This window comes from Lepus europaeus, chromosome 11 (genome assembly GCF_033115175.1).
Source record: "Lepus europaeus isolate LE1 chromosome 11, mLepTim1.pri, whole genome shotgun sequence".
Lineage (NCBI taxonomy): Eukaryota > Metazoa > Chordata > Mammalia > Lagomorpha > Leporidae > Lepus > Lepus europaeus.
In genome coordinates, this window is record NC_084837.1 from 44,035,972 (window position 1) to 44,056,563 (window position 20,592).

At 39.7% G+C, this 20,592-nt stretch overlaps 1 protein-coding gene across 1 annotated transcript in view; it reads right to left on the bottom strand.

Moving 5' to 3' along the window:
- The window catches only part of SCFD1 (sec1 family domain containing 1), a 106,453-nt gene that overhangs the window by 63,020 nt on the left and 22,841 nt on the right, over positions 1-20,592 (bottom strand). The window contains exons 7-10 of the mRNA XM_062205331.1: positions 19,928-20,017; positions 14,661-14,716; positions 13,612-13,697; positions 10,910-11,009 (exon numbers count right to left, since the gene is read on the bottom strand). Coding sequence (XP_062061315.1) covers positions 10,910-11,009; positions 13,612-13,697; positions 14,661-14,716; positions 19,928-20,017 — 332 coding nt within the window. The remainder of the gene's footprint in view (positions 1-10,909; positions 11,010-13,611; positions 13,698-14,660; positions 14,717-19,927; positions 20,018-20,592) is intronic.

Sequence of the window (20,592 nt, forward strand, 5' to 3'; positions counted from 1 at the left end):
TCATTTTAAATACCAACCAGATATTAACAGTTACATCTGAGAAGTCTAGCTTCTAAAACTGAACACAGCTAAAGATGCTGAAAAGAAACATCTTTATAAGCAGTAAAGCTTTATGACTTCGAGATTTGAGAGAAGTACAATTTCTGTGGTGATGACAAAGCTCACTCAAAAACTTGTTAGTAAAATTACTGTTCTTAAGATAGGAGAGCATATTATCACTGAAGTATTGATGGAATACTTAAAAGAAAATACAAAATGATAAGGGAATAAAAGATGTTAAAGAGTTCTGAGAAATAACCTAATAGTAGCAAGAACATTTCTACTGTTTTCATAATAGCAAGGCAAATAAGGAAAAGTAATTTCAATTTTGAAAAGTGAGAAATTAGGGCATTCTGTGCTGTATTCAATCGTGAAAGTGACAGAACATTTATATACAAAGAGAAGACAACAGATTTGGTTTTAACATGGCAGAGTCTAACCATTTCCATTTGATAGTCACGTCTTCCTTACTTAGAAGGATGGATAATGGTGCGCTGAATCACTAGATCTGAACAAATCCCTTGAGGCAGTGCTAAAAACAGAAGTTTCACTTCACTCTCACAAATTAAATCAGATCAGTAGCACCACATTAACTGTTAACAAAATCACCTTTGGACTTCATACCTATCTATGCAGAGCTAAGATCTATTAAAAAGCAAAAAAAGTAAAATAAAAACAACTTCAGCAAGAATTTACTACCCCTTTAGCTCCAATTAAACTCCTAGTTGATTCAACAGATGTACTCTGGAGTAATGAATAAAATGTCAACAAACTTTTCATATTGAGGTGATAATAACACATTAAGGAGATTCTTTAACTTGTAATACCAAATTAATCAAGAGATATAAAACATGAGATAAAAGAACACATGAAACTAGGGAACACAAACATTTTTTGATAATGATGGCAGTGGAGAGGACTGAGGAATGTGAGGAAGAGGAAAGGAGACTGCCCACCAGCTCCTGCAACGTCTCTCGTGCCTCTGGCTTCTATCCTGCCCTGCAGCAAAGAGATATGATGTCCGCCATCTGAAGATGAGCACCCACGCTGCCACATCTCTGTACATAAATCTAAGAATTCTAATCTCCAAAAAGGTGTGGGATCCCCTAGGGAACATTCTCATTTTAAAAAGAAAATTATTTGACATACAGAGAAAGAGAGAGACAAAGACAGCGCATGCACAAGAGTCTACCTTTAACAGCTGGGGCTGGGCCAGACCCAGCCCAAGTCTCCCATGTGGGAGGCAGGAATTCAATTTGTTGAGCATCACTGCTGCCCCTGGGAAACTAAGTCAGAAACCGGAGCCAGCTATTGAACCCAGGCATTCTGATGTGCTGACGTGGGTGTCAAAGCTAACCTTAAAAAACAAAAAACTTACCTACTTATTTGAAATGCAGAGTTAGAGAGGGAGAGGGACAGATATATCTTCCATCCTCTGGTTCACTTACCAAATAAATGGTTGCAAAGGATAGGGCTGGACCAGCCTGAAGCCAGGAGCTTCACCTGGATCTCCCATGTGGGAGGCGGGGGACCAAGCACTTGGATCATCCTCTGCTGCTTTCCCAAGTGCATTAACAGGAAGCTGGATTAGAAGTGGAGCAGCTAGGACTCAAACTGGCACCTGTATGGGATGCTGGTATTGCAGGTAGCCCCTTAAGTTTTCAATGAAAGGTTAAATGAATTTCCTGCCTATGTGCCTGAGAAAGCAGAAGATGGCCCAAGTACTGGGCCCCTGCACCCATGTGGGAGACCTGGGATGGAGTTCAGGGCTCCTGGCTTCAGCCTGGCCCAGTCCTGGTAGTTTCAGTCATTGGGGGAGCGAACAAGTGGATGGAAGATCTCTCTGTCTCTAACTCTGCCTTTCAAATAAATAAATAAATTTTTTAAAAAAATCATCTATCTCAAAGAGAATGGATAATCACATTATTAGCATTGAGACAAACAGGCATTAGGTATCTTCTGATATAAAATAGAAGCTACATGACACTGCTATTAAGTGGTCTTGACAAAGAACTGAATCAAATATAATCAAACTTCTAGACACTGAAGATATAGAAACATGTCAAATTATACCACATAGATAACATCAACCCAATGCAGAAGTATAGGAAAATTCTACAGAAAAATGATCCAAATCCTTCAACCAAAATGACAATAAAAAAGGATTGCAGAGGGAGGAACTGTGAACTGAGACATTTAAGAGATGTCATCAATGCAACAGACAGATACTATGTGGATGCTTATATGAACCAACCAACTGTAAAAATGCATCTTTGGCAATCAGAAGACAATGAATACAGAGCTGGTGTTAGATATCACCAAGGAATTATTGTTAATTTTGTTGAATATGTCAATGATATCTTTTTTAAAAGATTATTTATTTATTTATTTGACAGGTAGAGTCACAGACAGTGTGAGAGACAGAAAGGTCTTCCTTCCATTGGTTCACTCCCCAAGTGGCCACCACGGCCAGAGCTGCGCCAATCCAAAGCCAGGAACCAGGTGCTTCCTCCTGGTCTCCCATGTGGGTGCAGGGGCCCAAGGACTTGGGCCATCCTCCACTGCTTTCCCAGGCTACAGCAGAGAACTGGACTGGAAAAGGAGCAACCAGGACTAGAATCGGCGCCAATATGGGATGCCGGTGCCGCAGGTGGAGGATTAACCTAGAACGCCATGGCGCTGGCCCCAATGATATCTTTTTTTTTTTTTTTTTTTATTTCATAGGTAGAGTTATAGGACAGTGAGAGAGACAGAGAGAAAGGTCTTCTTCCGTTGGTTCACTCTCCAAATGGCTGCTACAGCCAGCGCTGCGCCATTCCTAAGCCAGGAGCCAGGTGCTTCTTCCTGGTCTCCCTACCATGTGGGTGCAGGGGCCCAAGCACTTGGGCCATCCTCCAATGCCTTCCCAGGCCACAGCAGAGAGCTGGACTGGAAGAGGAGCAACCGGGACTAGAAACCCGGCGCCCATATGGGATGCTGGCACACTGCAGGAGCCACAGCGCTGGCCCCCCCAATGATATCTTTTTTAATAGCTACATGCTGAAGTATTTATGCATGGGATCACAGAATGCCAGGGAAGCTGAATGAGGTACATGAGGGTTCATTACAGGATTCTCAGAATTTGTGTTTTATTAGAAATCCATTAATAGATTTAAAGTATAAGCAGATTTAAAGTGTAACCCACAATTGTTTGTGCTCTGCCATTGTGATGAGTTTTATCACCTTAAATTTGCAAATGACTATTATGAGCAGAGTTCCTCCTTGTCCATCCAGATTGGACAAGGAACATAAAATACTGTGAACATTAAATAAATCTTTATTATTTTATACCACTGAAGTTTCAAAGTTGGTTTAGGCTGAGCAGCCAAAGCTAACCTACCCTAATTCAGAATCTACGGTATTTTATACAGTATCAGCAGTATCTTTGGGAAGTTTGCTCATTCTTCCTCAGAACCCTACAAATCACAACCGGAAAACCTTCCAGATTGCAAACATTTTCTACTACTCTTCATGAGGTAATCTTAACTCAAACTCATAAGCAATTTATTTATTCTCTAAACTTGTGAAAAATTTGAGCTTTATGATTTAGAACTGGGCTAATGTGTTAAATATACACCAAACTTATAAGACTTCACCCAAACTTATAAGACTTCACATTTAGAAAAGAAAATATACAATTTCAGTTTTAAATTATATGTTAAAATTTTAATACTTTGAAAATATTATGTAAATTTAAAAATTTTACCTGCTCCTTTTTACCTTTTTAATGTGGCCACTACAAAAGTTAAAATTACATTGATAGTTTACATTGCATTTTGATTAGCCAGAACTTAGAACCACTTATCTTTGGCCAATGATGACAAGGAGAAAAAAATGAATTTAAAGAAGGCAAAGAAAGAATAATCTAACAGAATATTAAGTACATACTATTGGATTAAATGAAAACTCAGACACAGCAACAGATGTGGAGATAACACTGAAACAATATTTCAGGGCCAATGTTGTAGTAAAGCAGGTTAAGCCACTGCTTGCACTGCCTATATCCTATTAATGGAATGCTGGTTCAAGTCCCAAGTCCCAGCTGTTCAACTTCTGATTCAGCTTCCTATTAACGCACCTGGATAGGCAGCAGAATATGGCCCAAGTACTACGTAGGAGACTTGGATGGAGTTCCTGGCTCTTGGCTCTGGCCTAGCCTAAACCTGACTGCTGTAGCCATTTGGTGAGTGAATCAGCAGATGGGAGATCTCTGTCTCTGTCTCTCCCTTCTTCTGTCACTACCTTTCATATAAGAAAATAAATACAATTTTTTTTTAAAAAAAAGATTGAGATTAAGGATATGTTCTGGGCTTTTACATAGCTTACAAACCTTCAATAGAAACTTCCTACAAACAAATATAGAAAGATGCGCATTTATTTGGACTAAATAGTAAAATTTACATTATCCTTTTGACTTTTAGGAAAATGACTAACAACATATGGCCTAAGAGATTTGTTTATAAGGGGCAGGTGTTATTGCACAGGTTAAGCTGCCACTTGAGATGCCCACATCCCAAATTTGTGTGCCAGTTTGAGCCTAGCTACTAGTTCACTCCCCAAATGCCCACAACAGCTAGGACTGAGCTAGGTCCAGGACCTCAAATTCTATCTGTGTCTCCAAGCAACAGGGACCCAGATACCACCACTTGTTTCCTCCCAGAGTAAGCATCAACAGGAATCTGGGTCAGATGCACAGCCATGATTTGAACTCAGGCACTCCGATTTGAGATACGGGCATCCAAAGTGGCTTACCTACTATGCCTCAATACCTACCCCCAAGTATCAACCCCTGAATTATACTTCTAGGCACCTGTTATATTACAATTACATAGCTAAGAAAATAAATTTTTCTTTTTTAAAGAAAATTAGTTATTTTTAAATGCTTCTCTGATAACCTTTTAGAGGTGGGTATTTGACCTAGCAGTGAAGATGTGGGCATCCCATGTTGGAGTGCCTAGATCCAGTACTGCCTCAGGCTCCTGACTCCAGCTTCCTAACTAACGCAGACCCTGGGAGGCAGAGAGTTGAGTCCCTGCCACTCCATGTGGAAGACCTGGATTGAGTTCCCAGATGTCAACTTCAGCCACAGCCAGGAGTTGCTGGGGTCTGTTTCTCTGTCTGATAAACACACAAACAATAAAAATATGTATTTGGAAACCACTTCCTTTTTATTCTTGAGTGTCAAAAACACCCTTTAATTAAGTCCTTATGTACATAAGTATAAATTCCGATTTGATGTTTCAATTGTAAGAGTCAGTAGCAAAGGACAAAAGGGATAAATATGAAATAATGTCTATTCCTCTGAGAGTAACCACTCTTTGCAGTTAAACAAACTCAACCCTCCAGCAAACAAGATATAACAGCAAGGAATTACAGTGTTCTGATTACTTATTTTGTGTCTTACATCCTGATAAAAGGAAACAGGCAGTGCTAAGCTTTTTACCGAAGGTATTTTCTGTTTTATATAACAATTGTCTTTCTGACACACAAGGAAGCTCTGTGAATTTTCAGTTGCTTCCAAGCCTAATCTATAAATAATTAACAATAATCCAGATTTTGGGGGAGATATTTATATAAAAAGCATCAAACTTTTCTGTTAATATTTCCTATCTAGAATTTGTACTCCATCTTGTGGAGACAAATGGTATAAGAATTTTTAAAGCTCTGAGGAAACTGGCAAAATAGTAGTGTTAACAATCAGTAAAAGATAGCATGGTTACAATTTATGACATCTCAGCTAGTTTGTTCATATCTAGGAGCTGCATTAATGAACAGAACTGTACTACCATTAGGTTGTGCAGTTTATTATAACCCAACTCTTCCGAGATTAACTTCTGGGGCAGGCATTTGGCCTAGCAATTGAGACACCAGTTGGGAGGCCTGCATCCCACGTCAGCGTGCCCAGGTGTGGCTCCTGATTCCAGCTTCCTGACAATTCACACTCTAGGAGGTGGTAGGTGATGACTTAATTGTGTCCTTGCCACCCACATGGAAGACCTCCATTGAGTTCTTGGCTCCTGGCTTCATCCCAGCCTAGTCCTTGCCATTGCAGGAATTTGGAGAATCAATTAATGGGAACTCTGTCAAATAAATAAAAGTTTAAAAATTGTCAACTTTTTATGTGACGATTTAGAAAATCTCCCCAAGGACTAGTATTAGCCTTCTTCGGTTCTGAGTAATCTCTGCCCTGAGTCATGTTTCCCAATTTTCTGACAATGGAGACTCAGCATGTCCTCTTATACTGCAATTATTTGTTTATGTCTTCTTTCCTGTACTCAAGGCATCCTGTTCTTTCCTTTCTTCCACCACACAAAAAGCCCAGGGACTTGTCAAGTTCAGTAATTAGAAAGGATCCTTAAATGTCTCAGCCTCCATGTCATCCTTGGCAGGATCAAAGAGGTAACCCCTGATTAGCGTGCTCAAATGTGATCTGACACTATCAAGATCATCTCATTATGCCCTTAGTCCCCATATAGGTCCTCATTGCTGCCCTCTCTCACATCCTATCTCCCATTCTTACCCAGCTCCATTCCCTCTCAACTTCCCCTGTATTTTCTTGCTCTAACTGAACTCCAATGGGCTACCCCTGCAGCCTTTGGAGATACTAATAATACACACCTTTCAGCCTCACACATCTATTACTACTTGGCTTGGGGCTGAGGTTAGGTATCTTCCTTGCTACTCCCCAATCCTTTACTAACCTTCCTTCCCCTCAAACAACTCTAGTTTTGTCATCATATTATTGTATTAGTATTTCTCAATCAGGTAATTTTGCCCCTTCCTATCCTCTAGGGCATATGTGGTAATGTCTGAAGACATTCAATTTGTCACAACTGGCGGAGTGTTACTGGGCATCTGGGGGGTTGAGAACAGAGATGACACTAAACATCATACAACGTACAGGACAGCCCCACACAACAAAAAATGATCAGGTCCAAAGTATCAATAATGCCGAAGTTGAGAAATCCTGGTTTACACTAGTCACTGACCCCACCTACAGGACAAACAATTTCCTACATCGTTAACTTCCTGATCTTTCCCATTACAAACATGAATCATTGTTCTCATTAAAAATATTTTCTGGGCCGGCGCCGCGGCTCACTAGCCTAATCCTCCGCCTTGCGGCGCCGGCACACCGGGTTCTAGTCCCGGTCGGGGCACCGATCCTGTCCCGGTTGCCCCTCTTCCAGGCCAGCTCTCTGCTGTGGCCAGGGAGTGCAGTGGAGGATGGCCCAAGTGCTTGGGCCCTGCACCCCATGGGAGACCAGGAGAAGCACCTGGCTCCTGCCATCGGAACAGCGCGGTGCGCCGGCCGCAGCGCGCTACCGCGGCGGCCATTGGAGGGTGAACCAACGGCAAAAGGAAGACCTTTCTCTCTATCTCTCTCTCTCACTGTCCACTCTGCCTGTCAAAAATTAAAAAAAAAAAAAAAAAAGAAAAAAAATATTTTCTGACCTTGCATCCCCCTTCCAGGAATCAACCCGCTTCTCAGCTGCACAGAAACATTTTTTCTGATTTGTATATATTTATTGTCATATGCTTCTCTTTCTATATTTCTTCAGTGTTTTATCCCTACACTATGGAAACTTTTACCACAGTCACTAACCATCTTACACTGCCATATGCAACAGTCTTTTTAGTTTTATGCCTCCTCTTTGAAACACTTAATTCACTAGCTTCCAAAAGCTACACAGATCTAGTTCTCACACCTCAGCAGCTGCTCCTTCCCACATTGCACTGCTGGTTCCTATTTGTTAACCTGACTTCCAAATGTATTAGTGCTTCAGAGTACAGTTCTTAAGACTATCTATCTATACTCGTTCTATCTATACTATCTATCTATACTCATTCCCTTAGTGATCTGGCTTTAAATGTCATCTATATATGGACTGCAATTAAATTTATTTCTCTAAACCAGATTTCTCTCCTGAACTCGACTCTTGTCTACCTAATTCAACATCTACATTCAGATATCTTAATAGACATCTCATTTTTAGCACATCCAAACTATACATTTGATCCTTTCCCCCAAACAACTGTTCCTTCCTTTCATATCTTTTCCATTGCAGTAAACATCTTTCCTTTTGCAAAGGCCAAAACCTTGAAGTTATGTGACTCCTCTCCTCTTAAATTCCACATCCAACTCATCAACAAATCTTATACTCCATATTCAATAGATAATCATAGTTCTCACCATTTTCATCCTCCTGAATGTCTACCTTTTACCAAGATAATTGGACAACCTCCTAAATGACTGTCTTGTTTTACTTATGGCTACAAGGAGTCTATTTTCAACACAGCACCTGGAGTGATGGTCTTAAAATGTATACCAGATGGTACTCCTTACTGAAAACTGTGTGTGGTTCCCTGTTTCCCTCAAATTAAACATCAGTGTCCTTATAACTACACTGCTTTTGTATCCTACTTTATCTCCTTCAACTCCCCATCCCCTGCCCTGTTCACTTTCCTGTGGGCATGTGACTACCCTGACATCTTTCAAACACATTAGGCATCCTTGAAATGTTTTTTCCATATAGCTATGTAACTAACTCTCTTACTTCCTGTAGATCTTTCCTCAAACATCATTTTATCAATGAGTCTACCTTATTTTAAAACTTCAAACCTCTTCATCATTACCTTCTTTATTCCACCTTCTGAAATACTCTGTTTATTTATTTCCTCTTTCCTATTGGAATGTAAGTTTCAGAAAGAAAGAAGTACTTTTGCCTTTATTATTACTGAAACCAGCAACTGGAATGTCAGTTTATGATTTTTTTTATTTTTTTTTTATTTATTTATTTTTTTTGACAGGCAGAGTGGATAGTGAGAGAGAGAGACAGAGAGAAAGGTCTTCCTTTTGCCGTTGGTTCACCCTCCAATGGCTGCCACGGTAGGCGCGCTGCGGCCGGCGCACCGCGCTGTTCCGATGGCAGGAGCCAGGTGCTTCTCCTGGTCTCCCATGGGGTGCAGGGCCCAAGCACTTGGGCCATCCTCCACTGCACTCCCTGGCCACAGCAGAGAGCTGGCCTGGAAGAGGGGCAACCGGGACAGGATCGGTGCCCCGACCGGGACTAGAACCCGGTGTGCCGGCGCCACAAGGCGGATGATTAGCCTGTTAAGCCACGGCGCCGGCCGGAATGTCAGTTTAAAAGCAGGCATTTGCATTTGGGGTCAGGGTCCTGGTGTAGTGGGTTAAGCTGCTACTTGCAATGCCAGCATTCCATATGGGCGCTGGTTTGAGTCCTGGCTGCTTCAATTCCAATCTAACTCTCTGCAAAAAGCAGTGGAAGATGCCCCAATGCTTGGGCCCCTGCATCCACATGGGAGACAGGGATGAAGCTCCTGGCTGCAGTTTTCAGGCTGGCCCAGCCCTGGTAGTTGTGGCCATTTGGGGGGTGAATCAGCGGATAGGGATGGAAGAGCTCTATCTCTCCATAACTTCCTGTCAAATAAATAAATATTTTTTTTTAAGCAAAAAGAAGCTGGCACTCAAATACTGATTAAACTGAACTCTCCAGTCTCTTACCTGACCCTCTAAAATCAGCTTCCATGTCCTATTACTCAGTTTAATTCAGAGGTTAACTTGATTCTTCTTGCCCTCTCTACTGATTTGGAATTGACTATTTCCTTGATACTAATCCTACAGAAATGGCATAGGACTCTAGGATACAAAGTATGCAGAAAGGCCAATTTCCTCCAGGACTCCCAAGTCATCACATTTACATAAACACTTCAGAGCTTATATTCAGGTTTAAAGAAATAAATTAGTAAACAAACTCATCTGTATATCTTTCATTTCCTTTTTATATGACATTTCAAGAAATCTTGGCAATAATTACACTACTATATACTAGGTTGCTAGTCTTTAGAGAGTCAATGATTTGGGTTCAAATGGTTTAACTACCACCTGCAACATAGGCATCCCCTATGATCACCAGTTTGAGTCCCATGTGCTCCACTTCTGATCCAAGTCCCTGCTAATGCACCAGGGAAGGCAGGGGAAGATGGTCCAAGTACTTGGGCCCACGCACCCATGTTGGAGACCAAGAAGGAATTCCAGGTTCCCGGCCTCATGGCAGCCATTTGAGGAATGAACTAGTGGATGGAAGATTTCTTCTCCCCTGCCTCCACACTCCCCCATCACCCTAAATTTCAAATAAATAAATCTTAAAAAAAAAAAAAAACCAACAAAACCAAATTAATTTGTTTTTCTATCTTTTAAATGGAGACTATTCTGGACCTATTACTTAGTGTCTTCAGAGTAATTAATTGTATATATGTTTTCTTTACACTATCTTTGGAGACTGGGCTTGTGTTTTATTTATTTGTATATATTACATGCCAAACAGAATATTTAGTAGATGAATATATACATGGAGAAATATAAATTTTTGCTGTATACATGAAATCAGATATGTGGAATTACTTCAGAAAACATATGGTGTAACATAAAATACTCTTTATTTTACCATAAAATGAGGTTACTGATTTCCAGAGAAAAGGAGAAAGTATAATTTTGTTTCCCAAGGAGAACATATTTATTTACTTATTCCATATGAAAATCTAAATAAACACCAATGGGTTGTTCATTTTCTTCCATTCTTCCCCCCCATTGTGAATGATTAACTATTTTATATTATAAAGACCATAAATATTGGGGCTATAAGCTTCAATGCTTCACTATTTTTTGGCATCCACATCCCTTTTTTTTATTCATATTTTTTAGCTCTATGCTTGTCATCTCTATTTTTGCAGTCATGATACTAATTTGAAATTAAGGGGTCCACTGAATGTTACATTTCAGTAGTAAGTGCTATATTTAGCCTCTTACCAGTACATCATGCACCAATGCTTGATATGTCCAGGTATGGTGTAAAGGAGTTGCCAAATCTATGTTTCTGTCAACGAGGACTAATAAAGGCCTTTGGAAGCTGTAAATATATTAAAAAATACATGTATAAGTCTTGATAGAAGTGTTACATCTAAAATTTTCTAACACTTTGCAATATATGTAACAATAGTATGTTAATATACAACACTTCATTTTAAAATATTGTTTCTACTATGGTCAGTTAAACACAGTAATGCTTTGGACTACCTAGACCTAAAGATAATACTAGATTACAAATTTTAGGAAACCTTCCTAAAGGAAGAAATCTATACAAATACTTTTATAGAATAATTCTGTGAATAATAGTAAGTAGCTTCTACTTAGCCATAAACTTCACATTTTTGAAAAAAAGGGAGAGGAATAGTTATTATCAAACTCAGGGAAAACAATTACAAACAGTAGATCTTATAAATTTATACAAATATGATAGTTTCATAAATTGCTAATTTTTATAAAAAAATTTCAAAAAAGTAGACCACAAAAGAACTTCAAAAAACCCTATCGCATAACAACACATAAAACAAAAACATCATGCCACAATGGTACCTAATTATTTAATTAGTCACTTAACAGACATGGCATTTGCTACTTCATGTACTGTTTGACACTATTATTAAAATTTAGATGTGAAAGACTTCATACTTAAAATGAATTAGGGCATAAAGCCAACTGGTTACCATGTGTTTATAGAAGTTTGAGAGATTTGCTCTAAAGGCACTATTGTATTCAGGGTACAAACCATTTTCAAGTTATTGCTATCTGATTATATTACCTACATATTTCCTATTACAAGACCTCTATTTTAGTAATCCAATACACCCTTCTGGGTATCGGTCAGTGGACTTTCCTAGCTGCACTGACTCTGGATAAGAGTCAGAGTGATACCTTCAACACCTACTATCATATATTACTGCAGAGCAAAGTAAAAGGGAGGTTTGCCCACAGCAGGGTTTCTTAAGCTTAGCACTACTGACATCTGGGTCTGGGTAATTTGTTACATGAGTGGCTCTTCTATGCACTGCACAACGTTTAGCAGCATCTTACCCAGCAGCATCTACCTAGCTATGACAACCAAATATGTTTCCACATATTACCAATGTCTGTGGTGGGCAAAAACAACCCTGGGTAGGAATCACTAGCTTATAGTTGGGATTCAAATGTATTTAACAACATTCCAAAAAATTGCTGACCCCTAATTAAAGTAATTTAGAAATGTATTCAGTGAACTTAAGAAAGCAGACAACCACATTGTGGTGAGAACAATTTTTAAAAAATTATCCAAATAAAATAGTTTGTGCCTTTATATTTGTTTCAAGGTTTAAACCAGAGCACTATTAAAAAAATATTAATTAAGGTATGACATAGCAGTTGCTTCTGTTAAAAAATCAGGTGAGAATTTGCTATTTCTGCTCTACTGAGAAACATTCTGAAAAATAGTTAAGACCAGAAATGGAATAAGAGAACGATTTAAAACAATATGGGGCTGGTGCTGTGGCACAGCAGGTAAAGCTGCCGCCTGTGGCGCTGGCATTCCACATGGGCACTGGTTTGAGTCCCGGCTGCTCCATTTCCGATCCAGCTGTCTGCTGTGGCCTGGGAAAGTAGTGGAAGATGGCCCAAGTGCTTGGGCCCCTTCACCTGCATGGGAGACCGGGAGGAAGCTTCTGGCTCCTGGCTTTGGATAGACAGACCAAGCTTTGGCCGTTGCGGCCATCTAGGGAGTGAACCAGCAGATGGAAGATCTTTCTCTCTCTCTGCCTCTCTGTAACTCTGCCTTTCAAATAAATAAATAAATCTTTAAAAACAAAAAACAAATATAGGAGCTGAGACAGTTGGCCAAACAACTGAAATACAATGTTAGTGAAAACTCCAAAACATGAGCCATGAAAACTGACTTGAAATGAAGTCTATGGATGGTTGTCAAGACATTACCTTTCCCAGAGGGCAGTTATTTTTCTGAGCATCAATTTATTTTTACAGGATTTAATTACTAATTCACCTAAACTGAGGATAAGAATCAATTTTCCAAAATAAAGTCTCCTCATGTACATAATTCTCAGCCATGTGAGTGGGTCTCTTTACTTCTTCAATCCAATATTGTCTTATTACTAATAATCAAGATACTCTATAATATATAGGATTCTGATTTATTTCTATTCAATAACAATTGAGCAGCCACTAACTTTGGCATTACCTTCTATGGCTAGAAATGCTAACAATGACAAAAATGCTTTAAGTGCAAGATGTTAGTATTTCAGGGTAAATATAGAAATTTGATATTAAAAGTAGGAGTAGATACACGCATCCAAAGTTGTTCATTTTTTCTATTACCAAGAGGCTTAATGATAACCTAAAGGAAATGACTTCTGACCTTGAAAGCCATATAAACAGAAACATATCTCCTAGATGGTAAAATGTAACAAATTTCTACCAGAACGTCTACCAAAAGGTCAGCTGAATAAAATACTCATTTATATTTCAAGAACAATCTGGGTCAAAAATCCTGATTTTGATTACCTCACTAAAAAGTTAAGAAACACATTCACTGCAAGGATAGAGGTACTCTATTAGACAAAGAAAATGACAAATGTATTCTGCAAATGTTTTATTTTCAAGTCCTGGAAGTATATCAAGTAATATACCTGAATTGGCCAGCTCCTAATGTGTCACCTGTAAAAAGACTGTTTCTTGCATCTCTTAGGTTTTCTCGAAGTTTCTTATCTAGTTTCTGAAAAATAAAATTTTAGATGAAATCTTAAAGAACAGTATCACATAACTTTATGAACTTCAGGGTAATACCCGTGGTCTTAGTTTCATATCCAAGAAACCTGCTATTTCTTTATAAAATAGTAATTTTAATATCTAAGTATTTTAGTTTAACCATTTCAACACTCTCACAACTTGGACTCAAAAAAGACTAATGCCTTTTCTACTGTGACTCAGGCCTGATTTCTCTAAACAACACTTTTCTCTGTAAGCATGACTCAGCTGTGCCAAGGAAGGTATCCAAATGAAAAGCTGTTGATCTGGATGGGTGGGAGTGAGGAGAGTACTGGTGAGGGCCGAAAGGTCCCAGAATAGAAATGGAGTATGTGAAAGAAAGCAGTCTTCCATCAGTTATCCACTGAGCTCCACTGAGCTCCAAAATGCTACAGTATTTCCCTGTCTTTCCATACCACTGACCTTTTTCCGTTTCAGTAATTCTATAATTTCTCTAATCTTTTTTGGTTCTTTTTAATTTTCAAATAAGTAAACTTATGAATGTTCAATATATACTAAATATTTTACTCTAATGTAGTGGGATAGCAAAACGTGTGGCATTTAAAAAATGGTTGTGATTTGTAAGAAATATTTGCTAAATGAAGTTAAATATTACATGACTTGGAGGATCAAATGAGCATAACATCCTACTTGGAGAAACAAGGCTGATGAATATACATTTTAGTAAAAAAAAAAAAAAAAGATACAGAGTTGGACTAGCAGAATTCAGTAAATAATTTTATCTTATCACACTGGTATACACACTTGATAATCTCTTGTGGAATTCCCATGTATTAAGATAAAAATATTTGTTATTGGTACTAAATATATAACCCATAACAATCAAGTACTTAATACTAACAAAAACATTTGAGATATTTATTAGAAACTGACAATATTATTTACCCAAGTGATATTTGCATAAACTCACCACTGCTACCATTTCTGCTGCTGTCCCTCTTGAACATCTGATTATAGGGACGGCACCTGTTTTAAAAACAAATGTTAGAAATGATCTTGGTTCTTAATTAAAATGGTCAGTTATCAAATATATCGGCACTGGGGCCAGAATTATGGCACAGTGGGTAAAACTGCTGCTTGCAATGCCAGCATTCCCTATAGGCACCAGTTTGAGTCCCAATTGCTCCACTTCCAAACCAGATCCCCGCTAATGGCCTAGAAAAAGCAGTGGAAGATGGCCCAAGTGTTTGGACCTCTGCCACCTATGTGGTAGTCCTGGATAAAGCTCTTGGCTCTTGCTTCAGCCTGGCACAGCCCTGGCCATTGTGGCCACCTGGGGAGTGAACCAGTGGGTGGAAGATCTGTTTGTCTCTCCCTCTATCTGTAATTCTGCCTTTAAAATAAATTAACAAATCTTATGAAAGGTTTTATAATATCAACATAAAAGCAAAGTTTCAGAAACGAATCTTCTCATTAATAAAGAAAACACTAGAGTGTCAGAAAAAAAACTTTTTATGGAGTGGATCAGTTTAGGACAACTGGAGTTTTCAATGGGGTAACTAAATCAGCATTTGACCTGCGCCCTCGCCATACACACACAAATGAGCAGTTCAAATGATTGTTTACTTGAAGAACTCACACTAATTTAACTTAAAAGAATGAAAAGAGCTTGGCTAATTTAGCAGTTTCGGATTGTTATTTATTTATAAACATTTACAGTGAAGGTCCTATGGCTTGGATATGAGTCTGGATACTGAGTATCGATTAAAGACTTAAATCTACGGCCCAATTCCCAAATATTAAAGGTTTGCGCCCCCACCTCCCAAGTCTTATGTTAATGGTACTACAAGGGTAGAAACAACCTAATTGTGGTGTTTAGAGGCAGCGCCTTGGGGAAGTGATTTGATTGGGTGAATCTGTTATGGTTGAGCCCCATGGTGGCTTTGTAAGAGACCACATAGAGGCTGGTGTGGTGGCTTGCAGGTTAGGTTGCTGCCTGTACTGTCAGCATCCCATATGTGTCCTTGCTGTTCCACTTCCAGTCCAGCTCCCAGCTGGTGTACCTAGGAAGGCAGCAGAGGATGGCCCAAGTGTTTGGGCCCATGTCACCCACGTGGGACACTCAGAAGTTGCTCCTGGCTCCAGCCTCGCCCAATGCCAGCTATTGTGGCCATTTGGGGAGTGAACCAGCAGATGGAAGATCCCTCCTTCTCTCTCTGTTAACTCTGCCTTTCAAATGAATAGAATCTTAAAACAACAGGAGAGAGAGAGAGACAGAGAGAGAGAGAGACACCACATAGACATGACAGATGAGCATCTGAACCCCATCTTTTTCCATGTGATGATCTATGTCAACTTAAGACTCTGGCAGCAATGCTATCACCAGATGCCCAACCAATGGGGCTAATGATCTTGGACCTGAATGTACAGAACTCTGAGCTAAATAAACCATTTCTCCTTATAGAAAGTCAGCTCCTGTCAGATATTTCATTGTAGTAACAAAAAATTGACTGATATTAAAAGGATTATAGTCTTTAAAAAATTACTAATTTAGGGGCCAATGTGACATAATGGGTCACACAGCTGCATGCAACACTGGCATTACATACTGGAGTGCCTATTCGAGTCCTGGCCGCTCCACTTCTGATCAAGCTGCCCACACATGCACCTGGGAAAGCAGCAGCAGATTGCCCCAAGTACTTGGGCCTCTGCCACCCACATGGAAGACCTGAATGGAGTTCCAGGCTCCTGGTTTGGCCTGAACCATCCCTGGCCATTGTGGCCATTTTGGGAGAATGAACCAGCAAATGGAAGATCCTTCTGTTTTCTGTCTCTTCACTCTCTATCACTCTGTTATTCAAATAAATCAATCTTTTAAAAAACTAAAACAGGAAACACATACTTTGCATAATGTGAAATGCTCCTAAAGCTAGCCTTAATTATTAAATCAACTCACTGAACCTCTTAATTTCTTATTACTCTGATAAATTTTAACAAAGGCTGCAATCCTAGTAGAAAAAAAAATCTAAATGCACTGAAAAATCTCTTAAAAATAAACTTGGTACATTGATAACTTTATATGAGGAAGTTGTCGCATTTTAGATTTTATAGGAATGGAACTGAAAAAGTAAAGTGCTTTTAAAAACTGTTTTCTTCTGATGGCCCAAGTTATACTACATGTTTATCTCAAAAAATTTAAATAATATTAGAAATATATAAAGTTAACCATCTTGATTTCAGCCCACCAAAATAATGCCAGTTAAGGAGTAGAAATAGGGGCCGGCGCTGTGGCACAGTGGGTTAAAGCCCTGGCCTGAAGCGCCGGCATCCCATATGGGCACCGGTTCTAGTCCCAGCTGCTCCACTTCCAATCCAGCTCTCTGTTATGGCCTGGGAAAGCAGTAGAAGATGGCCCAACTCCTTTGGCCCCTGCACCCAGGGGGGAGACCCAGAAGCTCCTGGCTCCTGGCTTCGGATCAGCGCAGCTCCAGCTGTGGCGGCCATCTGGGGAGTGAACCAGCAGATGGAAGACCTCTCTCTCTCTGTCTCCACCTCTCTCTGTAACTCTGTATTTCAAATAAATAAAATAAATCTTTAAAAAAAAGTAGAAATGATGCTTTCAGATTGTTTTCTACATACTGTGCAGTAAATGTGAATGTTTGTGTACATGCATATAAAAAAACAAAAATAGGATTTCATAGATACTGTTATGAAACTCGGTTTTCTTCATTTAACTTTTTTTTTTTTTTTTTTTAACTTTTTGACAGGCAGAGTGGACAGTGAGAGAGAGAGACAGAGAGAAAGGTCTTCCTTTTGCCGTTGGTTCACCCTCCAATGGCCGCCACGGCTGGTGCGCTGCAGCCAGCGCACCGTGCTGATCCTAAGGCAGGAGCCAGGTGCTTCTCCTGGTCTCCCATGGGGTGCAGGACCCAACCACTTGGGCCATCCTCCACTGCACTCCCTGGCCATAGCAGAGAGCTGGCCTGGAAGAGGGGCAACCGGGACAGAATCTGGCGCCCCGACTGGGACTAGAACCTGGTGTGCCGCACCGCAAGGTGGAGGATTAGCCTATTGAGCCACGGCGCCGGCCCACTTAACAATTTAATATTGACATCATTCTATGTCAGACTGGCAATAATTTCAATTTCTTCTTTGAAAAAAAAAAAAAATCCAGCTTCCCATAGGTTTTTTCTTTTTTTTAGTCTACTCTTATTTTGAAAACTGGTCACAATAACCCTAGCAATAGGTAAAATTTTGGATACTGATTAGAATGGCACAATACAAAAATAACTAATGACTAAAGTTGATACATGTGCTTTTAAACAAAAAGTAAATGAAAAACAAAAAAGCTCCCCTGAGGGCATTGAGAGCCCATTAAACAAGCAGGGAGATAAAACTCCTCAAAGAGAATCACAAAGGGGAGACACATTTGTAACCAGTCTTTCTCCCGAGTCCTTTCCACTTTACTAGAACACAGAACAAAGAGGAAACAGAAACAGAGGACTTACTGAGGTGAGGAATCAGAAGTTTGAGCACAGCGCTGGCAGTTAATGGGAATAACCCCCAAATTTGCACACAAATCCTCTTTAAACATTTGTCTAAAGCCTAACCTATACATTTTATGTCCTCTTGAAGTTTCTCATTTTTGAAGACAGATTTTATTAAAATAGTATGAGGATCATTTTAACTAAAAGCTGTGTCTATAAAATTAATATTACATGGGTCCGGTGCTATGGCGTAGTTTGTAAAACAGCTGCCAACAGTGCCAGCATTACATATGGGCACTGGTTAAGTGCCAGCTGCTCCACTTCTGATCCAGCTCTCTGCAATCGCCTGGGAAAGCTGTAGAAGATGGCCCAAGCCCTTGGACCTCTGCACCTGTGCGGGAGATCTAGAAGAAGCTGCTGGTTCCTGGTTTTGGATTGGCCCAGCTCCAGCTGTTGCAGCCATTTGGGGAGTGAACCAGCAGATGGAAAATGCCTCTCTCTCTCTGCTTCTGCCTCTCTGTAACTCTTTTAAACAAATAAATAAATCTTTTTTTTTTTTTTTTTTTTTTGACAGGCAGAGTGGATAGTGAGAGAGAGAGACAGAGAGAAAGGTCTTCCTTTTTGCCACTGGTTCACCCTCCAATGGCCGCCGTGGCCGGCGTATCTCGCTGATCCGAAGCCAGGAGCCAGGTGCTTCTCCTGGTCTCCCATGGGGTGCAGGGCCCAAGCACTTGGGCCATCCTCCACTGCCTTCCTGGGCCATAGCAGAGAGCTGGCCTGGAAGAGGGGCAATCGGGATAGAATCCGGCGCCCCAACCGGGACTAGAACCCGGTGTGCCAGTGCCGCAAGACGGAGGATTAGCCTGTTAAGCCACGGCACCAGCCAAATAAATAAATCTTTTAAAAAATTAATATTGCACGGCAGGCATTTGGTACTATGGTTAAGTCCCTGTATCCCATAGCAGTCTGCTATGGGTTCATGTCCCAACTCTGTTCTCCAATCCAGCTTCCTGCTAATGCACACCATGGGAGGCAACAGGTGACGATGCAAGTAGTTGAGTCCCTGCCACCCTCGTGGGAGATCTGGCTCCTGATTTTCAGCCCTGGCTGTTGTGACACTGGAGAGTGAACTAGCAGATGATAGATTTCTCTCTCTCATACACTCTCTTCTCTGCCTTTCAAAGAAATAAAAATTACAACAGGTTACTAAACAGACTGATTCTAGAAAAGCATAAAGTCAGATATTAGATACTAAAAACAATGTAATTCTAATTTTAGATAACACAAAGAAATACTTAAAAATTGTGTAAAGTACACACAGATTAGTATTACATATGAATTATTTTTGAAGCCTTGTATATTTCCTGTTAATATTTACAAAGCATACTCATATAGCTCTCATCACAGAAGTATGTTTGACATTTTTCATGGTGAATATTAAAGGACAATTAGCAGGCACATAAGTGAAGTCATCACCAAAACACTTAAACAATACACTAGACAGTTACAAATACTAAAGACACCGAAGGAGACAACTCAGTAGATCTGCTAAATGCTAACTCAAGAAGAATTATCACATCACGTTATTGGAAGAATTAGGTTTCAAATAACACAGAACATGTATTTTACCACAACGTCAGAGAGCCTTGAGATCCAGACAGATGGGGTCATATTAGTGTAACAGGTTAAAATGAACTGTTAAAACAGTTAAGGTACTTTGAAGAAATACCGGAAAGACTTGAAAACTTACCCAGTGTAACAAAAAAGCAGAAGAGGCTGTCAACAATAGTGTCCATCACAGTTTCCATTTCCGTGTCTGTGATATCTGGCCTGTTAATGGCTAACATGATACAGGCAAGGGAAGAGAAAATCACCACAATTTGTTTTATTGCTATTAAACTCTTAAAACTATTAAACTAATTAATATGCAGTTTGATAACATTTATAATACTCCAGTGAAATTTTTGCTTTAATATTTTTTAAGTGAACAAGTATCTGTTGAAAATTATACAGCCTCAAAAAAAAAAAAAACAAAAAAAACAACAACAAAAAAAAACACAGCCAAACAAACTACTTCAATACTAGGTGAGTAGTAATTTGAAAAAAATCGAAAAGTCGGCCATGCAAAACTTGGCTATTGTAAATGGGAAAATATTGTATTCTATAATTTTATTCATAAAACACTAAATTACATGGCATCAAGAAAATTTTTAAAATTTCACTCATCATTTGCGAGGCAGAGAGGGAGACTGGAAGTGGTGGTGACAGACACCTTTATTTCCTGGTCCACTCCCCAAATATCAGCAATGGCTGGGACTGAAGCTGGAAGCTGGGAACTAGGAACTCAATCCATTATTTCCCAATTACTTGAGCCATTGCTGCTGGCCCCAGAGTCCACATCAGGAACCTGGAACT